Genomic DNA, 20,598 nt, shown 5'->3' with positions numbered 1-20,598 from the left:
ACAAAAATAAAAAAAGTGCGTTCTCATTTAAAAGTGCATAAAAGTCATGACACACTAAAAAAAATGTTTTTCTAGTTTAAAAGTAATTCTTTACAGAAAAAGTAAGCTTTCTGTAACAAAAATTGGAAGTTTTTTTCCTTCAAAGGGAACTTATCTGCCCAACAATGGAACAGCATTATTCAACAATCGATGCTTGAAAGCCCACAGAGGAGCACTCTTCTTGGCAGCAGTAAGTCTCAGAAGGGCTTGGTGCCTAAACCTGACTTCTGTTCAGCTCAGCTTAAGATGATTAACAGTTTGGGTGCATGAAAGATGCCCTGGAACTTTGGAGGTTGGCCAGCTGTTATATCCTATGCAGGATATAATTCATATAGCTTAGGTTACATTAGCAGTAATGAAAATGATGAACATCACTACTTCCAGGACTTGTCAGACCCCCTACAGAGTCCACCCTACAGAGACTATTTGATATCCATCACAAACAGGATTTGTACCTTTTGAATGGAGGACAGCAACAGTCATCCCTTTGCACAAAAGTGGGGCATCAATGGCGTTAGTAATTATAGACCCATAAGCCTGACCAGCCTTATCTGTAAGGATATGGAAAGGTCATTATGGAATTTATAAATAATGACATAGGCAACCTACAAACTCTTGGCTCAAGCCAGTTTGGGTTCATCAAGGGCAGATCCTCCCTATTTAACCTGGATGACTTCTTCAAGATGGCTATGGAGGTAAAAGATAAGGGCAAATCAGTGCACACCACATATATAAACCTCACCAGTATGCTTAACATCATCCCACACTTGGGTATCATGGATAAACTCTCCCTTATGCAATTTGTTGGATAGCAAAGTGCCCCACAAATAGAACCCAGGAAATTAGGGTGGGTGGCTCTACCTTCTCCGAAAGATCTGTCACTAGCAATGTACCCCAGGGTTCAGTCCCTGGGTCACACCACTTCAGCATTTATTTATTCGAGGTCAAAGCAAATGTTAAAGGTTTATAGTTGACCAAATTTGCAGATCACTGCCTTCATAAATTCTCCAAGGGACACCAAGATCCTCCAAGAGGACCTTTCTCAGACCAATACCTAGTGTCACAACTATGGACTGAAACTAAATGCCAAGAAATATATAATAGTATCCCTCAGCAAGCATGAACTCCCTTATAACTATCACATTGAAAATTCACCCCTGAAAATTTATCCTATAGTCAGTGATCTGAAAAACAATATTGACAATAAACTGTCCTTTGATCACCATATATCCCCATATATCCATAACTGTAATACCTTTTTAATCACACAGCTTCTGTCTAAAGGCAAGGCATACAGGTCCATGTATGTAAGCATTCCAGTGTACTTGGCTAACCATTGAATATAATGCCCTTTCAGTATATACCTGTCCAAACACTTGTTACAACTAGAATGACCACAGTACTTTCTCACCAAAAAAGGCCCTAAATCACAAAAAAGCATGCAAACCATCTCAAAGCCTTGTCTCTCTACTTGGTATCATACAAGCTAATAAGAGGTAACAGACCCTATCCTCTCAGACATATTACACATTGACAAGCAGAATACTACCACAAGCACCTGCTCAAGGGATTTCATTCTCTTTTGCAACATAAATAGAATATATTGGATGGATAGGTATTTAGGCTAAGGAAATCCTACTCTGTTAGTTAAATGTATGCTTCTCAAACCTCTGCAAAGCAACAGTATAATAGATTACTTTTTTGACAAGTATTTTAACCCTAGGGAGAGAGCTCCACTGAAGCACATTTTATATGTTTGTCTAGCACAACTGAAAGTCATCTCTCCAGATTAATTCAGTCAGATGTTTTGTATATCAAGATTAATCCCAGCAACCTAGAACCTATCCCAATGTGCTGTAACCTCAAAGTTGTTACATTTAGTTTAGAGATGTACATTTCCATATGGGATGCCACTTCCTTTCCAACTCAGACAGCTAGCAGCAGCCAAAAGATTCTGGAAAGAGAATCCAGTGAATCCTTTTTACAAGATCTCATTTCAGGAAGTTGTGTTCCATCTGGCATAAAATATATAAAAAGGAGTTATGTTCATACCATAAAATTTCATCTGTCTTGTCCAACTTCATTCCACTAACCTGTGCAAATACAGTTCCGAAGCTTGGAACCAACCAGTTGCCTTCTTCCAGCTCGGGACTCCTGACTTGAGCTCCTCCTACCTACCCATAATGCCCTGCTCCCCCACAGTACCTCAGATCGAGTTTGCCAACAAGAACATGATATCCCTTAACCATTAACTATAACATAATAGTTGTTGTTTGTCTTTTCGGCTTTTCCTGGTTAGGGGTCGCCACAGCAGAACTCCGGTCCGCTAATGATTGGCAGTAGATTTTTATGGTGCCAAGTTGCCAGCCTGACGCCCAGCTTTCAGCAAAGGCACGCCCATTCATGCATGTCTTTCGGAGGCCACTCAACCACGGGGAGGACATGCAGACTCCACACAGAAGGCACTCCAGCCGAGAATCAAACAGGAGAACCTCTTGCTGTGAGGCAACAACGCTACAGCTGTACCACCTTGGCTTAACTATAATATAATAGTATCCCCCTATCCAAAAGTTTATTCAGGAAGCCTAGTAGAAGTTACCAGAAATTCTATTCCTTTGGTTGAGTTTTTGATGTTCTTTTCTTATATGATAGCTGTTTGTATATTTGATCTTCATACAAACTATAATATCATAGTATGAAGATCAAATATACAAAGAGCTATCATATAAGAAAAGAACATCAAGAACTCAACCAAAGGAACAGAATTTCTGGTAACTTCTCCTAGGCTTCCTGAATAAACTTTTGGATAGGGGGAAGGGAGGCAGGAAGGTTAATGGAATGAAGTTGGACAACACAGATAGAACATTATGGTAAGAACTTTTCTATCTGATGTTGTCCACTTCGTTGCATTAACCTGTGGGACAGAGTCCACAGCTACTATAATCCAGGGTGGCCATCAAAGAAGGATATTCTGAAGTACAGCAGAACCAAAAACATTCCTACTCCTGGATATAATGTCCAATTTGTAATGCGTGACAAAAAGTATGGGGCTTTGACTAAGTAGCAGCAACACAGACGTCCTCAACAGAAACCCTAGACCAAAAAGCTTGAGACATGGCCATAGACCTTGTAGAGAGTGCCCTTACTGGACCTGGTAAAAGAATTCCTTTGGAGGAGTAAATAATCATAATACAGTCTTTCAACCATCTAGCCAAAGTAACTTTGGTCACTGCTTTACCTTTCTTAGCATTTGAAAAGGAAATAAACAGCTGATCTCACTTCCTGAAGGATTTGGTTCTATGGATGTAAAAATGAAGCTGTCTATGCACATCAAGCATGTGTAATATGTACTCCCCTTTGTTTTGATACTGAGGAAAAAACACTGGAAGGACAAGTGACTGGTGTTAATATCCTTGAAAAGGGAAGCCAGAAAGTCTAGTACTTCTGAAACCAGGGCTGTAAAAGGATCAATCTGTTTCTGTTCAGCCCAAAAAGAGAATCTTTTCCACTTACTTTTGTACATTTTTCTAGTGGAAGCTCTATGGGATGAAATCAAAATTTCTCAAACTGGGGAAGACAGCCTGGGAAATCTATCCATTGCTGAAATTGGAGAAAACATGTGGTTAATTTCAGGTCCTGAATGTTGGGATGTAGATGCCCCGATGGATAAGAAAGTAGACCTGGACTATCTGGACTCGGATCCAACTTCATCGGGGGCAAACCAGATGGGACCACAGAAAGGTGAACCAGGTTTAATGAGGCCAAAATGGAACAATGAGAATCACTTTGCTGCGCAACCTGATAGCTTTCTGCAGAAACTTGGGAATCAATGAAAGAGGAGGAAAGGCATAGAGCAGACCAGAGGGCCAAGCATGCACCAGAGCATTCCAGGGGGACTGTCCCTGAGGAGGGATCAGGGCAAAATACTTGGTGCATTTGTTGTTGAGAGGGGATCAAAGAGGTTGAGGATAACCCCATTTCTGGAAGATTTCATCTGCCGTGGACAGATTCAGGGACGACTCGTGAGGCATCAGTAGAACTATGCTGAGTTTGTCAGCTAGAAAGTTGGATTCCCCTGGAATGTGTGTTGCTACCAAAAAGTGTTTGGAAGAAATTGCATACTGCCAGATACTCATTGCTTCTTGACAAAGGGGGTGAGACATGGTTCCTCCATTTGTTGATGTATCAAACCACTGGCATATTGTCTGTTTGGATTGCAATTGTCTCCTGAGGAAAAAAGCTGTCTAGTTCCTGCAATGCTAGAAGAACCACTCTAATCTTAAGAACACTGATATGCAACTTGGTCTCCTGGGGCGTCCATGTGCCTTGAGCCATCCGGCCCAGACAATGCCCCCCCCCCACCTGAACTGGGAGGCACCCGTAGTCAACATGGCGACTGGGGAGGGAAGAACAAAAGGATGCCCCTGAGTGATCTGCTGAGAATGGAGTCACCATAGAAGAGGATCCCTGTACACGAGACAGATTAATGGGAAGGTTCAAGGGACTCCTGTGAAGAGACCACTGTACTGCCAAGGTCCACTGAAGAAATTCACATGTGGAAACGTGCCATTGGAAGAAGAGTTTTGGTGGCTGCCATAGAGCCCAGTGCTCTTAGAACTAGAGAGGCTGGGGCTTTTGAAGTAGTCTAGATCTGGCTGACGTGGGATTTCAGATTCACCACCCTATCCAGAGTAAAGTAAACATAAGCCATTGTTGTAGCTAAGTGTGCCCCTATTAAATCTATGACATGAAATGACTCAAGGTGTGATTTCTGCAAGTGGACAGTTATTCCCAGTGTAAAAGCTAAATTGTGGAAGTAATCCCTGGCCTGGGGAAGTAGACGCCTGTCCATTTTGATATGGTAGTATGCATCTCTAAGGTCTACTGAGCACTTCCAATTGCCCATCTTCAGGAGAGGTAAGATGGATTGAATCGTTACCAGCCTGAACTTCATGTGTTTCACAGACTTGTTCACGGAGGTTAGATCCAAGATAGGCCACAGGTCCCCTGTCATTTTGGGTATGAAAAAGAATCTGGAGTAAATGCCAGATCTGACTTGATCGGGGGAACATCTTGGATGACTCTTTTTTTACAGTAATGTCCTTATTTCTTGGGTCGCGTCCTCCCTGACTGGGAGGAACATCCGGGAAGTAGAGTTTTGCTTGGGAGTGTCAGAAAAGGGAATGGAGTATCCTCTGGATATGATCCTTAGCACCCATTTGTCATTTGTGATGGCCTCTCAGGCTTCTGGGTGCAAGGAGAAATATCCCCCAACTGTTTCCAGAGGACAGCAGTCAGGCAAAAGTTCAGGATTGCTGAAAAGGTTTGTCTGGGCAGGTTCCCGTGACTCTTGATTTTGTGAACCCCTTTAGCCACTTGGGCAGTGCCTACCATTCTGACCATATCCCCTTCCTGCCTTTGGGGAAAACGTCTCCCTGAGTATCCTGGAAACAGTCCTGCAACTTCTGAAACCATGTGTTCTTACTTCCACTCTGGTTCCTGGAGAAGGTCTGTTTTGGACTAGAAAAACATTCTGATGGCAGACAGGGTCTTAACATCTTTCTCACTCTGGCTTAAAGTATCACGTATCATGGGTCCAAACAAGGTGGACCCATCAAAGGGGGCATTAATAAAGGACTGTTTGAAAGGCTCCGCAAAATTGCACAGCCTCATCCAGGCATGGTGCCATATGGCAATGCCGGAACTGGCCACCCTTGAGATAACCTTCGCAACGTGAGAGACAAAGCCTCATGTACGCATTGGCTATTGAATATAGGGTGGCCAACCGAGAGGAAAAAGACACCTATTCCTTGCTTGGACCCAGGGACCAAGCTAGAAAGTTCATTAACTAAGTCCTTTTGTAGCTGGGTAAAATCAGATAAGTAGTTAATTGCCAGAACTTCAAAGGTAGATGAGGCTGACTCTTTTGCCAAATCTGTTCAACGGCCGGGATTCTCTATTTGCGGGGTGGACAGAGCAGCTTTCCTGAGCCAGCTCCTTCTTGATGGCTGCCGCCACACCCATGACATCTACCAGGATTCCTTTAGTCCAAAAGGCTTTGTCAGCTAGGGCACGTAAGATTTTATTAGCACATTTAGGAATCGGATACACTGTATCCAGGTCCTTCCAGGCTCTAGACAACACCAGATGGATAAGCAGGTTGGCCAGAGTGGACACCCAGGTAGTAGATGGGCCAGTCCCAAAAGCATCCCACAATACCAATTCCTCCGGAGAAGGGGTCTGAGAGCACCATCCACTCTTCTGATGAAAGATTTCAAGGATATGTCTGAAGCAGATCTCGTCAGGTGGTGATTTGGGAGACCCTTAGCCTTCCTCGAAATCTGTATCTATGGTGAGGGATTCTACATGCCTCCTTTTACACAATCTCTTTTGAGGGGCCTCCTTGGGGGGAACACTCCGGGGGGGTGTCAGAAGAAGCTTGGGGATCCACTGACGGAATGGTGTGGAGGCTTTCCAAGACCGATGTCTATGTGGTATCTTAGAGGTCTCAGGCATAGTTCCAGAGTGGGTCGGGGGGAATTCCACTGTGGTAGGTGTCAAGAGTTTCCTAGGAATGGAGAGTGCCCTCTCCATGACCACGAATGCAGAAGGACTCTGAACCACCTGGAGCTATCTCGCCAGAGTTGAAGCCACCAGAGCAGACAGACACCTCCCAGAGAAAATGGCTCGCCCTCTTCAAGGGGGGAGTTGGACTTGAGCTGTCAAAGGCCAAGACCCCGAGGGGAAGAGTCAAAGTTAACACCCCAGAACCAACCTCAATGCTATCGCTCCGAGACTCAGTTAGAACTGAAGCAACCAGAGCCAAGCAAGTCATGGAGAATGTTGGAGGTAAAGAAGAAATCTCTACCAGCTCCAACACCCTGACACCAGATCCCATTGGAACTGACAACTCTGAAACCAGGGGTTGAATCAGCAAAGGAGCAACTGGTTGGAATGGACTGAGCCTCACAGATCTGGAAGCAGATGGGGCGAATTCAAGCCCCATCTGGACATGTGTCTCGAGGAACTGCCTCATGAGCTTACCAACATCCCTAGAAGACAAGCTTTTGGAAGACCTAGACGAAGCAGATGAAGAAGGTCAGGGGGGATCTCCACTGGGAATGGGACAGAGACCTCCTGCTAGGCACCAGCAAAGAAGACCCCTGGCACTGAAACTGCCGGACCCAACGCTGAAGAGGAATGGGGCAGAGGACAGGTAGAGGTCAGACAGCATGGAGATGAATGAGTTAGTTCTGACAGTCTAGATTTTTTCCTGGGTGGTTCCAAAGAGGCCCAACCAGGAAACAGCCTCCTGGACTCTCAGGAATCCTTGGGCTTCTTAGCTGGGGGTTGAGGCCCTGATGTGGAAGGGATCCCCAAGGTGGCAGAAGAAGGAAGCAATCCCTTTAAACTGAGTTTGCTTCACCTGTCTGCCAGAGCCCGGGGATGAAAAGTCCTTCAAATGTCATAGGAGGCATCAAACAGTACATGCACTCCCCTTGGGCATCAGATAAGGGAATCTTCCACCCACAGGAAGTTCACTTTTTAAAACCTAATGGCTTTTGATTAGCCATGTGAGAGAGAAAAAATGGTGAAAAGGCAGAAGAAAGGAAGAAGAGAGAATGTTTTATTTATTTATTTAATTATTAAGAACAAGCCTAACAGACAGACCCTGAGAGTCTAGATAGCAATGGAAAGGCAAAGGATCAAAGATGACAGGAAGGAAGACACAATAAGAGAGAAAACTCACCCAAAAAATGACGATGGATAAGATCAAGCTGGAACTTGCTGCTAACACTAAGCTCAGCAAATGAGATCTGTGGCACTGTGGGGGAACGGGGCATTATGGGTAGGCAAGAGGAGTTCAGGTCAGGAGTCTCCAGCTGGAAGAAGGTGGCCAGTCAGTTCTGAGCTGAAGAACCATTTTCCCACAGGTTAATGCAATGAAGAAGACAATATCAGATCACAGATTACTGTAAAATAACCTACTCTGCTTTAGTCGATGCACAGTCAACAACAAAAATAAAATCAAACACAAGAGTTGAAAAATATACAACATTAAATAGCCTGTATACACCCAGCAGAATCACTTTTATAATGCATTAATGCGAGCCCAAAGTCAAAATATGGCCTGCCTGTACCCAGCAGCTCCGCTTTTATAATGTACTAGTGCGCGACTAAAGTCAAAATACAGCCTGCATGCACACAGAAACTCTAATTTTATTAAGCACTAGTGTGAAAGGCCAAAGTCTGAATATGGCCTGAGTGTACCCAGCAGCTTCACTTTTATAATGCACCAGTGCAAGACCAAAGTCAAAATATGGCCTGCCTGTACCCAGCAGCACCACTTTTAAAATGCACTAGTGCTAGACTAAATTCAAAATACAGCCTGCATGCACCCAGAAACTCCAATTTTATTAAGCACTAGTGTGACAGGCTAAAGTCAAAATACAGCCTGCATGCACACAGAAACTCTAATTTTATTAAGCACTAGTGTGAAAGGCCAAAGTCTGAATATGGCCTGAGTGTACCCAGCAGCTTCACTTTTATAATGCACCAGTGCAAGACCAAAGTCAAAATATGGCCTGCCTGTACCCAGCAGCACCACTTTTAAAATGCACTAGTGCTAGACTAAATTCAAAATACAGCCTGCATGCACCCAGAAACTCCAATTTTATTAAGCACTAGTGTGACAGGCTAAAGTCAAAATACAGCCTGAGTGTACCCAGCAACTCCACTTTTATAATGTACTAGTGCGAGATCAAAGTCTGCGTGTAAATGTACTGGTGTGAGACCAAAGTCAAAATATGGCAAACATTTACCCAGCAACCCTTTTACTGTGTACTGATGCAACACCAAAGTCAAAATATGACCTGCGTGCACATTGCATTGGTATCAGAACATAGTCAAAACATGACCAGTTTGAGACTATACTTAGCTGACAACTGAGGAACAGATTACTAAGAAAACTTGCAGGGATTAGTGCTTTGTCCAGGGAGTAAAGCCCACAGGTATGAATTTTTTACACACATTTCTCTAGAATATTTTTTACTACAAAGAAGGTCTACAATGAATTGGAAAAATATGTAAGTTATAGTTATCCTGTTTTAGAAATGTGTCACTTTTAAAAAGCTACAGAAACAAATAACATCAGCAAACTAAATAAGTTTCAAATCTAAAACACAAAGACAACAAAAGAATACCGTTTAAGAAATATATTCTTTCCTTTGCTGAAAAAAGGCAGGAACCTTTTTTAAAATAGTACCATCTGTTTCAGTCCAGATTAGAATATAACCCATTATTTCTGCAATGTAGTTCAAAGCATATCAAAAGACATGACCCTAAAACACTAACACCAAACTGCAGCCAAGAGTGACATGGCAACTTATGTAATAAAATGGAGGTGCTGTCACATAATACATGATACTTACCAATCGTGTCAGCAAGGCCTTGAACTTCACGAGCAGCAGACACATCTTCATGTTCCTGTAATTTCTTTAGTGTTGATATACAAGTTTCTCTATAATGTAAATTATTAATAAGACATTAATTCAAAACATCAGAGGTATATTTTGTTCTGAATATGATTCATCATATGAGGATCATTGAAAACCTAGAAACTGCATACATTTTATATTTGTTAATTTCATATTTGGTCAACAGGAAATCCAACTGCAACACAATGAATTACACTTCAGGAATGACTTTGATGGGGGATACAGTCAGAAGTAAGAAATACCAAACAATGAACAATGACAGAAGACACATAAGGAATAAGAAGGTAGGAATGCCACAAAGATAATTGAATCCTTACTGACAAAAAGGGTACGACAGAGTAAAGGAAAACATTTAGTGCTACCAAAGTGGCAGTCTACAGTTTAGCGGGTATACTGCTACATGACTGAACATAGCATCTTACCATAGGCAAAGATCCTATGAAAGTGATTTAATAGCTAACTTACAGCAAATTATTTAATATGCACATCAGTTCATCAAAACCCATATATCCCAACAGAAATCTAGTTCTGGAAAGAATAGGAGGTAGGTATAGTGATCATACAGAGAACAACATGAATTTTCAGAAAGGAAAGGTAGGGAAGTATTATAGCTTCTGGTATACTGGAGCAGCTACTGTTGCCTTCACATACACACAAAGCTCACAGTATGGTACTATATACATATAAACAAACAGATGCAGATGGGCAGTGCATACTGAGCTACCAGATCTACTACAGTGTTACAGTCAAATCTAGTTTAAGAGTGCAGTGGTCATGGATCTGAATACTATTTTAAGAACGTCAAAAAATATTTTGCTGTGGATTGTTTTGTCACTACAACCCACCATTTAATGTAATATTTTCCAAGGCTGCTGCACCTCAAGAGAAATTAGGCTTCTCCATGCATCTCAGAGCTTGTTAAACTGCACCACCTCAGAACTTTTACCTGCTTCACACAGACAGCACCATTCTCCTGTCCCAGACATCTTTAAACCCCTTTGCAGATATAAACTCCTACAGCAATGTATTCTGAAGAAGTCTTTTGAATAACAGGGTTCAGGCTAACACTTTTTTCTGCTTCTGTACATCAGCTTCTTTTATTTTTATAAACTGCAGTGTGATAGTTTTTGAGGTCATTATTTGGATTAAGTGATAAGAATACCTAATTTGTGATTTTTTTTAAAGTTCGTTACATATGTAGCAATGCTACAGGTTTTGTTCTCATGATTTTCTACAAACATTTAAGGCTTAGTTTACAGATACAAATTATACTTTATGCTGCATTTATCATTCTTTAAGATGTTATATTTTATTTTGGACATTTTATTAGATCTGTTTGAATTACAGAACAAGTACTTTTAAGTACTAATTTTGTTCTGGTTATTTGTCTTGCCTGAAGTAGTTGATAATTTTCTGCAATTCTGAGCTGAAGCAGAGGCAGATGACATCTCTGAAAAAAATGACACATTTATCATAATGGAAGAAGAGGACACTGGAAATCAGGTGAGGAGCTTACATGAGTGAAAGGAATAACGACAGGTCAGGATAGCCAGTTGGCAAAATGCTCCTTAAGAGAAGCCCTTTAGTTCTGAACCTTACTGCAAGAGATGATCACCATCAAATACTTTTGGAAGGGGGGGGGGGTGGATACTGATCTCACCCAGTGGTCTGGCCTATGCTTTATAATATGAGTTTGGTTAACATTAAGATGGATACTGGAAATTAGCTTTTCTATCTGACCACGAGGTGTGCATTACACAGACCTTTCTGAAGTCTACTTGCAAATTAGAACTGTAGAACAGAAAACAATGGGGGGAATTTAATAAAGCCTAATAGGTCTTTTTTACTGTGTAGGCATTATGCCACTCTGCTTACATGAAAGTAAGCCGGTTTGTGATCCAGTAAGCACTGCTGGGTGGTGCACATGCACGCGCCAACATGGGAAGTTCCATGGCATGCAAATCACCTCACAAGCAGATGAATCTCATGCAAATGAGGCAGGTAGAGTGTAAAATTTGAAAATACTGTACTCTACCATAATTAGCTGGAAACACTGTTTACAATAAGACTGAGAAAAAAAAGTGTTAGTTACCCAAGCTCATGGTGAATAGGTGTCAGTCGCTCCCTTATGGACAGAGTCTTGTGCATTCAGAATGAATTCTCCAAACACTGTAGTTCATTTAATAAGGTTTTACTAAATGTTCACAATATCCAAATTCTGTCTTCATTAACAGTACTAATAAACAATTCAAATTGCTGTACATCATTCTGATTGTCCTGAACAATGTAAACTGACATAGTCTCTAGATGGCCTATTTTCTATACACATACATGAGTGTTAGATATCTTCTCTGAAGTAACAGGTCAAATGAACTTACTAACCTTAACTGCCCTGCTATTCTGAACACAGCATACTATATTGCTTTCTTATTTGCTTTTCTTTAACCTTGGTCTCAGGCTTTGTATGTGCTTCATTAAGGAACATTCTGTAGCTGCTCTTTTCCTTGAGAAAAGAAAATTTTATCTACACACTTTATGCTTATCTTTTTCTCTTTAATAAACAGTCTTCCATGCTTGGCCAGCAAGGTTTTTCTCTTTTCTGCTTAACTATCTTTTATGCATAAATGAAACACAATTTATTTTACTCTTTAGCCTGTCTAATATCTAATAACTATTTTAAAATGGATATCCCTAATCTAACAGTTACCCCTGAGGTTCCTGATGAAAGTCTCCTTGAACCTACTTCTGTAGTTACCTTCAAGGGAGCCGCAGGATTTTTTGCAGGGGTGTGCAAACCCAGAGCCCCGCTCATGCAGCCCCACCCCCTCAACCCACACAGCCCCGCCCATCCACACAGCCCAACCCACCCACGCAGCCATTCCAGTGTCCCATTACTTGGATATTTCTCCCCATTTGTCATAGACACTTTTCAAATCTCTCAGTGTGCATACTGTTTTCTGCTTTACTTCTACAATGATTACAGATATTTGGATTTCATTTACAACTTTTATTTCAAATTTTATAGCACAAACACTGATAGACATTTACTAAACCTAAACAAAGCAATAGTCTTACAATGAAAACAGACTTAGCATTAAAACTTCTCTACCTTTGAAACTCACATTCACTGAAACAGCATTGAAACTCACATTCAAAGAAAATGCATCTGGCCAGTGGCAGGTTAAGTTTACCTTTGGACTGTTTTCAAACCATAGGCCCTTGCACACATTTTTAGGGCCATGCAAACATTCTTTGATTCACCTTACTGATTGTATTAATTATAATATATAAATTGAATTATATCCCTTGTATAATAAAGCACCACTTGTTAGTGTGTTTTAAATTTATAGTTTTGAACATTTTTCCACTAAGCAATGAAAAAAAACATACGAACCAATAATGACAAACTGCCCAATTCAGAACATTTCAGCCATAAAAGGCCACTCAAACATCTGCCATTACAATCCACCAATATCAGTCAATATACACAGTCTGAGATGGCAGTTTTCTCCTTACTTCCAGAGCACTGAAATGCCCCACTATTCAGCTCCAATCTCCCTCACACTCTTAATAGAAATCTACAGAGAAAATGTAGTGGTGAAAGCCGATGTTGTTGGAGACTTAACATAGGGAAAGTAGCCCAATTTAAAAGTGCAGTGTGTGTCCTGGACTAGACAACCACAGATCTGCTCATCAACTTCTGAAAAGTCTCCAGACCAAATATGCATCTTGCCTACAAACTCTCCTAACTGTGCACCACTGTTGAAATTGTGAAATATAACTGTTTAGCATCAAATGTCACTGTCCCAGGATTCAGAATCAACTCCAACCCACCAGCACCTGCATCCATTAAGAAACTGCATAGCCTATTTTCTAAAGTCACACATACCCGTTCACTGCAAAATCAAGTCATAGTATTTAAAGCCAATCTGATTAGTCCATAATGCAATTTTTTTTAAACACATGCACCTTAGCTCCACCATCTCCTGTTCATTGCTCTGCACATCTGTCCTTCCACCATGCCATGTACGGTTACTCTGCAAATGGTTTTCCTTAACCTCATTACGCAAACTAAACTCTATTCTTGCCTCTTAACTGTCCACATTTTTGCAGAATGTCCAGATTTTGCCTCATTTTTCATCTAGTCCTCATAAAATTTGGGATTTTCTGGACTTTCGTGGCAAGTTAGTGAGAACTGAATTCACTAAATGACAGACACTTGAGTTTCAGACTTAAATTTCTTTCAGAAAATGCATGCCAACACCTTTTTTCTAGCAACTTTTTAAGTTTATGACAGCAATTTTTAAAATTTGTCCCAATTTGGGGGGCTTTGCATCACATTTTTGGCCATCAGGTTTTTTGTGCCAAGAGGTTGAGAGGTATATTATGACATCCAAATAAAAATTAGAATCCATTGTTAGTGCTATAGAAGGGAAACAATTTACTCCAGGAACATTCTGTAGCTAATGGACACAGATGCAGCTCAAATGTTCTATCCGTGCATGGGTCCTCTCAAATTATCTATGGTATGAAACCAGTTACTCACTATAAGTAATATATTACTCAACCATGGGACTGAGAAGGCCAAACACCAAAACTGATAAGTTAATTCAAGCACCAAAAAGGAAAATTGAGAGGTTTAAAATGGCCCACAAGAGCAGCTAGCCTTGGACTTTCCTAAGGACCTATCATACTGGTGCTGATTTGTACCCTTGTTAATAGTGAGCCCAAAACTATTTAGATCTGGTGCAGTTCTGTAAGATTATATTCTTGTCTCAAATATACCCAAGAAAACTTATAACCAGTTACTATCCATCTTTAAATTAATAACACAGCACAAATAAAGTGAAAGAAGTTTGTAAAAAACAGCCAAGAAAAGAAGTTCCTGTGGAGCTTTACATCACCAGAGTGTTATGCCATACAAACTTATTAACAACTGATTTTTCAAGCTACCGAACAGCTAGACACCACTAGTGTTTAATGAACTAGCAAAAAAAACTTGCTAATTAAGAGCACAGCAGCAACATAATACCAAGTACTTCAAAGTCTAGCTCTACCAGTTCTATATCAGCAAGCACTGTTTTTCACTATAACAACCCATTAAACAATACCCCAGTGCTGCCCCAGACAGACAGCAACACACAGCATGAACACAGAAAATACTTTGAGACAAGAGAAAACAACATGTCAGTCAGTTTGGAAAAACATTGGAGACTATGGAAAATGGTAAGGAATTGGTTTGAGACAACTACCCTCAGCAGACAAAAGGAGACGAAATGAGGGTGTGTCAAGGAGTGGAAAAATACAGGACACTGAACTATGGGAACCTTACTGTCTCACCTGTTTCACTAAAAGACAATACATGCCCCCTCCCAAAATCACATTATAATAACCACTGCCACTACAGTTTTTCTCCCTTACTTGGTAGAGCCAGTTAATAAGCATAGCTCCAACCTTTTATCTCCAAAATGTGGAAACATTCCTAATGTGGAACACTTAGAGTACTAGCAACTTAAATAGAAAAGTCACAAAATGATTAAAATGTACCTTTATACACAAATGTTATTTTGAATGATTCAGCATTTACTACAGATATTGGTTAATTCTTGACAACGAATCTGCAACAATCTCTTTCAAATAGAATGTAGAACAGTGAGGTACATGAAGTTAAGACTCCAAATGAATAACGTTCCTCATAATGAGGTACACTTTAGAAGTATGATCTTATTAGTAAGCAGAAAGGCCAGTAAAAAGCAACTTCTACTACCTTTTTCGCAGGACACCCTTCCTATACCAAACACATTCTCTCCACTACATGTAGCATACGCAGGCCAAGATCTGCACTTATTTTTAAGTTTACAAACTAAGTTGTTATTCTCTGTTTGTGGTCGACTATGGAAATATTAAAAATAACTCACTAGTACAGAGAGAATAAGGCATACAAGTAGGCACTGCTAAAGATTACATGCCTCCATGCTTGGCCGGACAAAATAAAAACTTTAGCTTTCCCAAAAATATTGAGATAACCGCACAAATCCCTTCATGTAAGCACAAACATACTAAAGTATTCTTTAGTCAAACTATATTACTTTACTCCTCAGTTAAGAGGAAACTGTTACATAATCCTCATCGTGTCATGTCAAAAGTAAAACAGACCTCTCAGCAGTTTAAGTAAAATGGACCTCTCAGTATTTTAAAAAGTAAAACGGACCTCTCAGCAGCTTAAAAGTAAAATGGACCTCTCAGCAGCTTAAAAGTAAAACGGACCTTTCAGCAGCTTAAAAGTAGAATGGACCTCTCACCTTCCAGCACATAAACAGAGCCCTGGGGGAAAAAAAAATCTCTTCTTACTGTGACTCTGGCAGCAGGCTTGATGTGGTATCCATTTCCGCGCACTTTGTGTTTAAATTTAACGTTAGTGTGCAATGCACGGATCGGTCCGCCTATTAGGTCTTACAGCTGTAAAAGTGGAGGGAGCATTCCCTCCCCCTCACTCTATGGTTCCGGCACCTATGGGGACCAGCAAGCTAAGGGACCGTTCTTAAAGAAGAACGCCCTTAATTTTTTTTTTTTGGTTATTAAAAGTAAAATTAATCTCCTGCCTGTTCTGGGGGGGGGGTGCAAGTGCACCCCCTTGCACCTGCCTGCGGGTGCCCTTGGTTACCTTACATTTATATTGCTAACTACTGTATTTAGCTTTATGCTACCTGACTTATAATCTGAAAATAAAAAAAAAAATGTATTTGGTAAACCTGCAATTTTAATTTTAACCACTAGGTGTCACTTGAACATGTATGCCCTGTTTGGATTGAAGCCTTTTAACTTTATGATTTGAATTAACTTTATGATATGAATAAACTTGCAGTTTTAATTTTGACCACTAGGTGTCACTTGAGCATTTATGGCTTGTTTGGATTGAAGTCTCAACTTTATGATTTTGATTTTTAAACCCCTTTTTCTGGAGGAAGAGGTCTTGCAAAATTTATTTGTATTCTGTACCATGCTTTTTCTGAAACTGGCACTCTCTGAAACAGAGTTTTTAAACTTATACTTTACGATAGACCAAAATTCCTGAAAACCTACATAACTTGGTTGCTGATGGTTATACTTTATTAGCTGCTTACAACCTTACTCCCGGGGACTGGACTGGCAACTTTGCATTGTGCCCTTTTATCAGCATTTTTCTGCACGTTTTCGATTTTTGTCAGATTTGTCTCAACAGTTTAGCCCACTTGGCTTACCTCTGTTATACCTTTTACCTTAATTTTCTTTTATTGCATTAGACATAGGGGAAATCCCCTCCTTGGCAGTTTTCTTCTGCCCCATATTGTATAGCCCATCAAGCATGATGGCTATTTTCTGAAGACTAATTGAAATCTGTACTAAAAAGATAACTTTATAAGCATAATTACCATATTTTGTGTTAACTTGTGTTTATATGTTTTATTTGAATTTATTTTATAATGCTACTTACCTTCTTTAACTTTTATGAATATTTATGAGCTATAATAGTTTACTAAAACCTATACTTTCTGTATTTTAAGTCTGTACCTTTGCATTGTCTGTTAGTGTCCTTAATTCCTGACTAATGCAAAGTGCACTGCAATCTGTAAATGTGCACTGTAATCTGTAAACTAATTAACAAATTAAGCCTGCCCTGTTAGGCCTTGACTATCACTATCACTACCTATTATTTAAATAATAAGCATGTAACAAAAAATAATTATGTTACTTTACCCTTAACTAATGACTGAATAGTGTGAAGTATTTTAAGATTTGAGTGAAATGTACTATACTGAATACATAACTGAATATGAATGTCATATTCTGAAACTTGACTGATATTTACATTAGCATCTATCAAACATTTAAAATAGCTGTGTATGTTCTGGAAACTAACTAAACCAAAATAATATCTTTTGCCAGTGTTAACTAAACACAGACAAAACTGTTATATCTTAACGAATAATATTGTACAATTGTCTGAAACATTAGAACATTTTGACAGTGTGACCTGAACACAAATAAACTAAAATTTATCTGAACACAGATAGACTGAAACTACTACTGCTATACAATTGCTACCATGAACCTGAAACGTGAATACATACATGACTGCTTTAACTTTAAACAAACACTGAAAAAATAACCAAAACACATAAACAGTTGCCAAAATTTGCTCTGCATGGCTCCAGTCGCTGATGAAGTAAAGGAAGGTCTGCTTTAATGTTGAAGTGTCCTTTTTATAGTTAGGCCTTTTAAACCTCTTTTTTACATTTCTTGTACAAGCTGATTAGCCAAAGTTTTTGAATGTACTTTGTATTCAGTCCTTAAAATAACATTTGCATCTTTAACAATTATAATCTGATAGCATTGTTTATTGCATTGACTTTATTTACATTTTCTGCATGGAATGTAGCTTTAACAGCTATAAACTGGCAGAATCACTTGCTGTGCTGACTTTATTTATACTTTTCTGCATGAAAATAAACATACATTTTCTGCATGAAATAAACATTTGCTGCTAATAAGCTCTTGCGAAGTCTGTAGACAAACTGAATTTTTTTACATTAAATTTTATCACAACACTTAATTTTGACATGATGTAATCTTTTTAAATGGTACTGTCACATTGGGGATGTCACAAGAATTCTGCTGTTATTTTAATACCAGGCTGACTGGTTTAATTTAAAAATCCAGTCTCCAAAGGCTTGCTACTAACTGCAATTACATTTGATCTTTTAAACCCTGATAGCGTGAAAACTCTCATAACCTTTATACATATTCTGAAAATCTGGCATGTCACTGGCAACATTAACCTGAGTTACAGCATACTTTTGATTATTCTTTGGGCTTGAACTTTGTACATCACTTACATCATTTGCCTAGTCATTAACTATAGTGGGCTGCCTTTTATTTGAAAACTAACAATATTTAAACCAGTAACCTGTTTAGCTTTATTGGAAACAATTGGAACTAGGTACACACTTTTGTTTCCATGTCCAGTATTTAGGACACTGTTTTTTTACATACAAAAAAAAACATTTAACTGCTGGGACTGGTGAAGTCTGTTTTATTGCTGCAGTATCAGTCTAAGGTCTTAGCTGTAGCAATTGCATTTAAATTGATATTTGTATCAAGTTTCTGAACTTATTTTAAATGAAAATCAAAGTAATAATGTAAGACTGTGCATTTTTGCACTTATATACAGTCAGTTTTAACTGTTGAACTTTTTTACATTTGTCTTGTGACCCTTAGATTTTAATATACTGTTCATTGAGTGAAACTCCACCCACTGTCTCACCGTAACTGTTTCTTTAGCTGATATAATTTTTTTTATTAGTACTGAATGCTGCAAGAATGTGCTATTACTGTCTACATTTTTTATAAATAGTAAACTGTAATGCATTAAATGGATAGCACTGTCTTTATTTAATTCAGATTGCTAGGTTAGCTGTAATCTGAGTTGATATGCTTGGCAAACTGCCATCTCCGTATGAAACATATGCAATCTCAAACTGATTACATAATGTACTCTTTTATACATAAGATCTGAATTTTTAACTGTGCTGTCACTTTCACAATGTAGCATTGACTTTAAATTTTACATTCTGTAAACTAGCAAACATTATCATGTCTCTGTCTATATTACAATATTGTTTGTGCATTGCAACATTTTAATACAAAGCTCTTAAACAAACAATAATACAAAAAAAATTGCCAAATTGTAACTGCAAACCCTTTATTCTGCTAATTAATTTGACTGTTAGTTCTGATATACCTTATAAGACAAAGAGGCATACGGTTACCATTTTTTTCTAACTGACCACACTGAATATGTTTTTCTGAGCACTTCAGCTATGTCAGCTGAACTGGAATTTATTCTATATTTAACCCATAAAAATGCATGTTTCTGTCGTAACCAGTTCTTTAACATCTGTACATTTGCACATATATTTTTACTGAAGTCTAAACCTGTATATACAGAGCTGTTATACCTTGAACTTGTAGCTGCCATAATCTTTGACTTTTTAAATTCTGACAAGCCCGCACCTGTACTTTTTATATGTGCAACTGAAATTGATTTGTCTGTAAATAATGAAATAACCTTAACCAATGATAAATTAATGTTCTGATCTTTACAGATAGCTATGGAATGTATTTTTACTTAGTACTAAAGTCTGTTCTTCAGTTACAAAATCTGCACTTTGATTCCTCTTATCTCGCTTTAGTGCAATGTGACCTTGAGACATTGCTTGCATGTTATGTATGTAGACTGTGTTAACATTTGTAATACTGCAACATACTTCTGTATTCTTAATTGTATGTATTATACTCTGAACATTTGTATGTGAAACTATTCAACTAAAATTATTATGTTGGATTGCATGTGCTGAAGTATGTACATTTAAACTGGAGACCATACGGACTTCTGAGTCATTCTGTGATTTAAACCTTTTGCATTTAGACATATTTAACATTTCTGAACTAATAACCCTTAATATTGAGAACATTTTTAAACTTAAACCAAAAATTTACTGACATTTTAACTGTAGCAGTATTACTTGACATGTTTACATGCAAAAAAAAAATAATTAAGTAACTTAAACTTTGTTAAACTGTTAACTAAAAGATGCATATAAAGTCTTACATAACTTTATAGCTTGGAAGAAATGTGAGCCGTCGCCTGTAGCTTATTAACCTTTTCCTTGCTTCTTGACTCTATGACGTCACTCTAGAAACATGAAAGTCTGTTAAGATAATTAGAAGTTATGTACCTACCATAACGTTCCATGTTAGTTGTCTTCTTCTCGCCTTCTTTCTTGCTGGATGGGTTCAGAGCCGAACCTCGGCTCCGACTCGGCCACTCTAAAAGCTCGAGAGCTAGTTTCACCGGCTTGAGGCTCCCCTATATCCCACAATGCTAGGCGGTAACTTCCTCAGATCTTGTTTGAAAGATAATACCAGCAATAAATTTCCATAAGGAACAAAGAAACTCTTCTAGGTCTGTCCTGGCTAGGGGGAAGGAGGGTGGGACGCAAGAAAGAAGGCGAGAAGAAGA

At 39.1% G+C, this 20,598-nt stretch overlaps 1 protein-coding gene across 1 annotated transcript in view; it reads right to left on the bottom strand.

Moving 5' to 3' along the window:
- CCDC180 (coiled-coil domain containing 180) overlaps positions 1-20,598 on the bottom strand; it is a 2,826,277-nt gene that overhangs the window by 2,597,860 nt on the left and 207,819 nt on the right. Inside the window, exon 4 of the mRNA XM_044058396.1 lies at positions 9,471-9,559. Within this exon, the coding sequence (XP_043914331.1) occupies positions 9,471-9,559 (89 nt within the window). The remainder of the gene's footprint in view (positions 1-9,470; positions 9,560-20,598) is intronic.

Source organism: Protopterus annectens, chromosome 16.part0 (assembly GCF_019279795.1).
Source record: "Protopterus annectens isolate FY-2018-M chromosome 16.part0, PAN1.0, whole genome shotgun sequence".
Lineage (NCBI taxonomy): Eukaryota > Metazoa > Chordata > Ceratodontiformes > Protopteridae > Protopterus > Protopterus annectens.
Note: the sequence above shows the minus strand (reverse complement) of the source record. Positions and strands in the feature narration are given on the sequence as shown.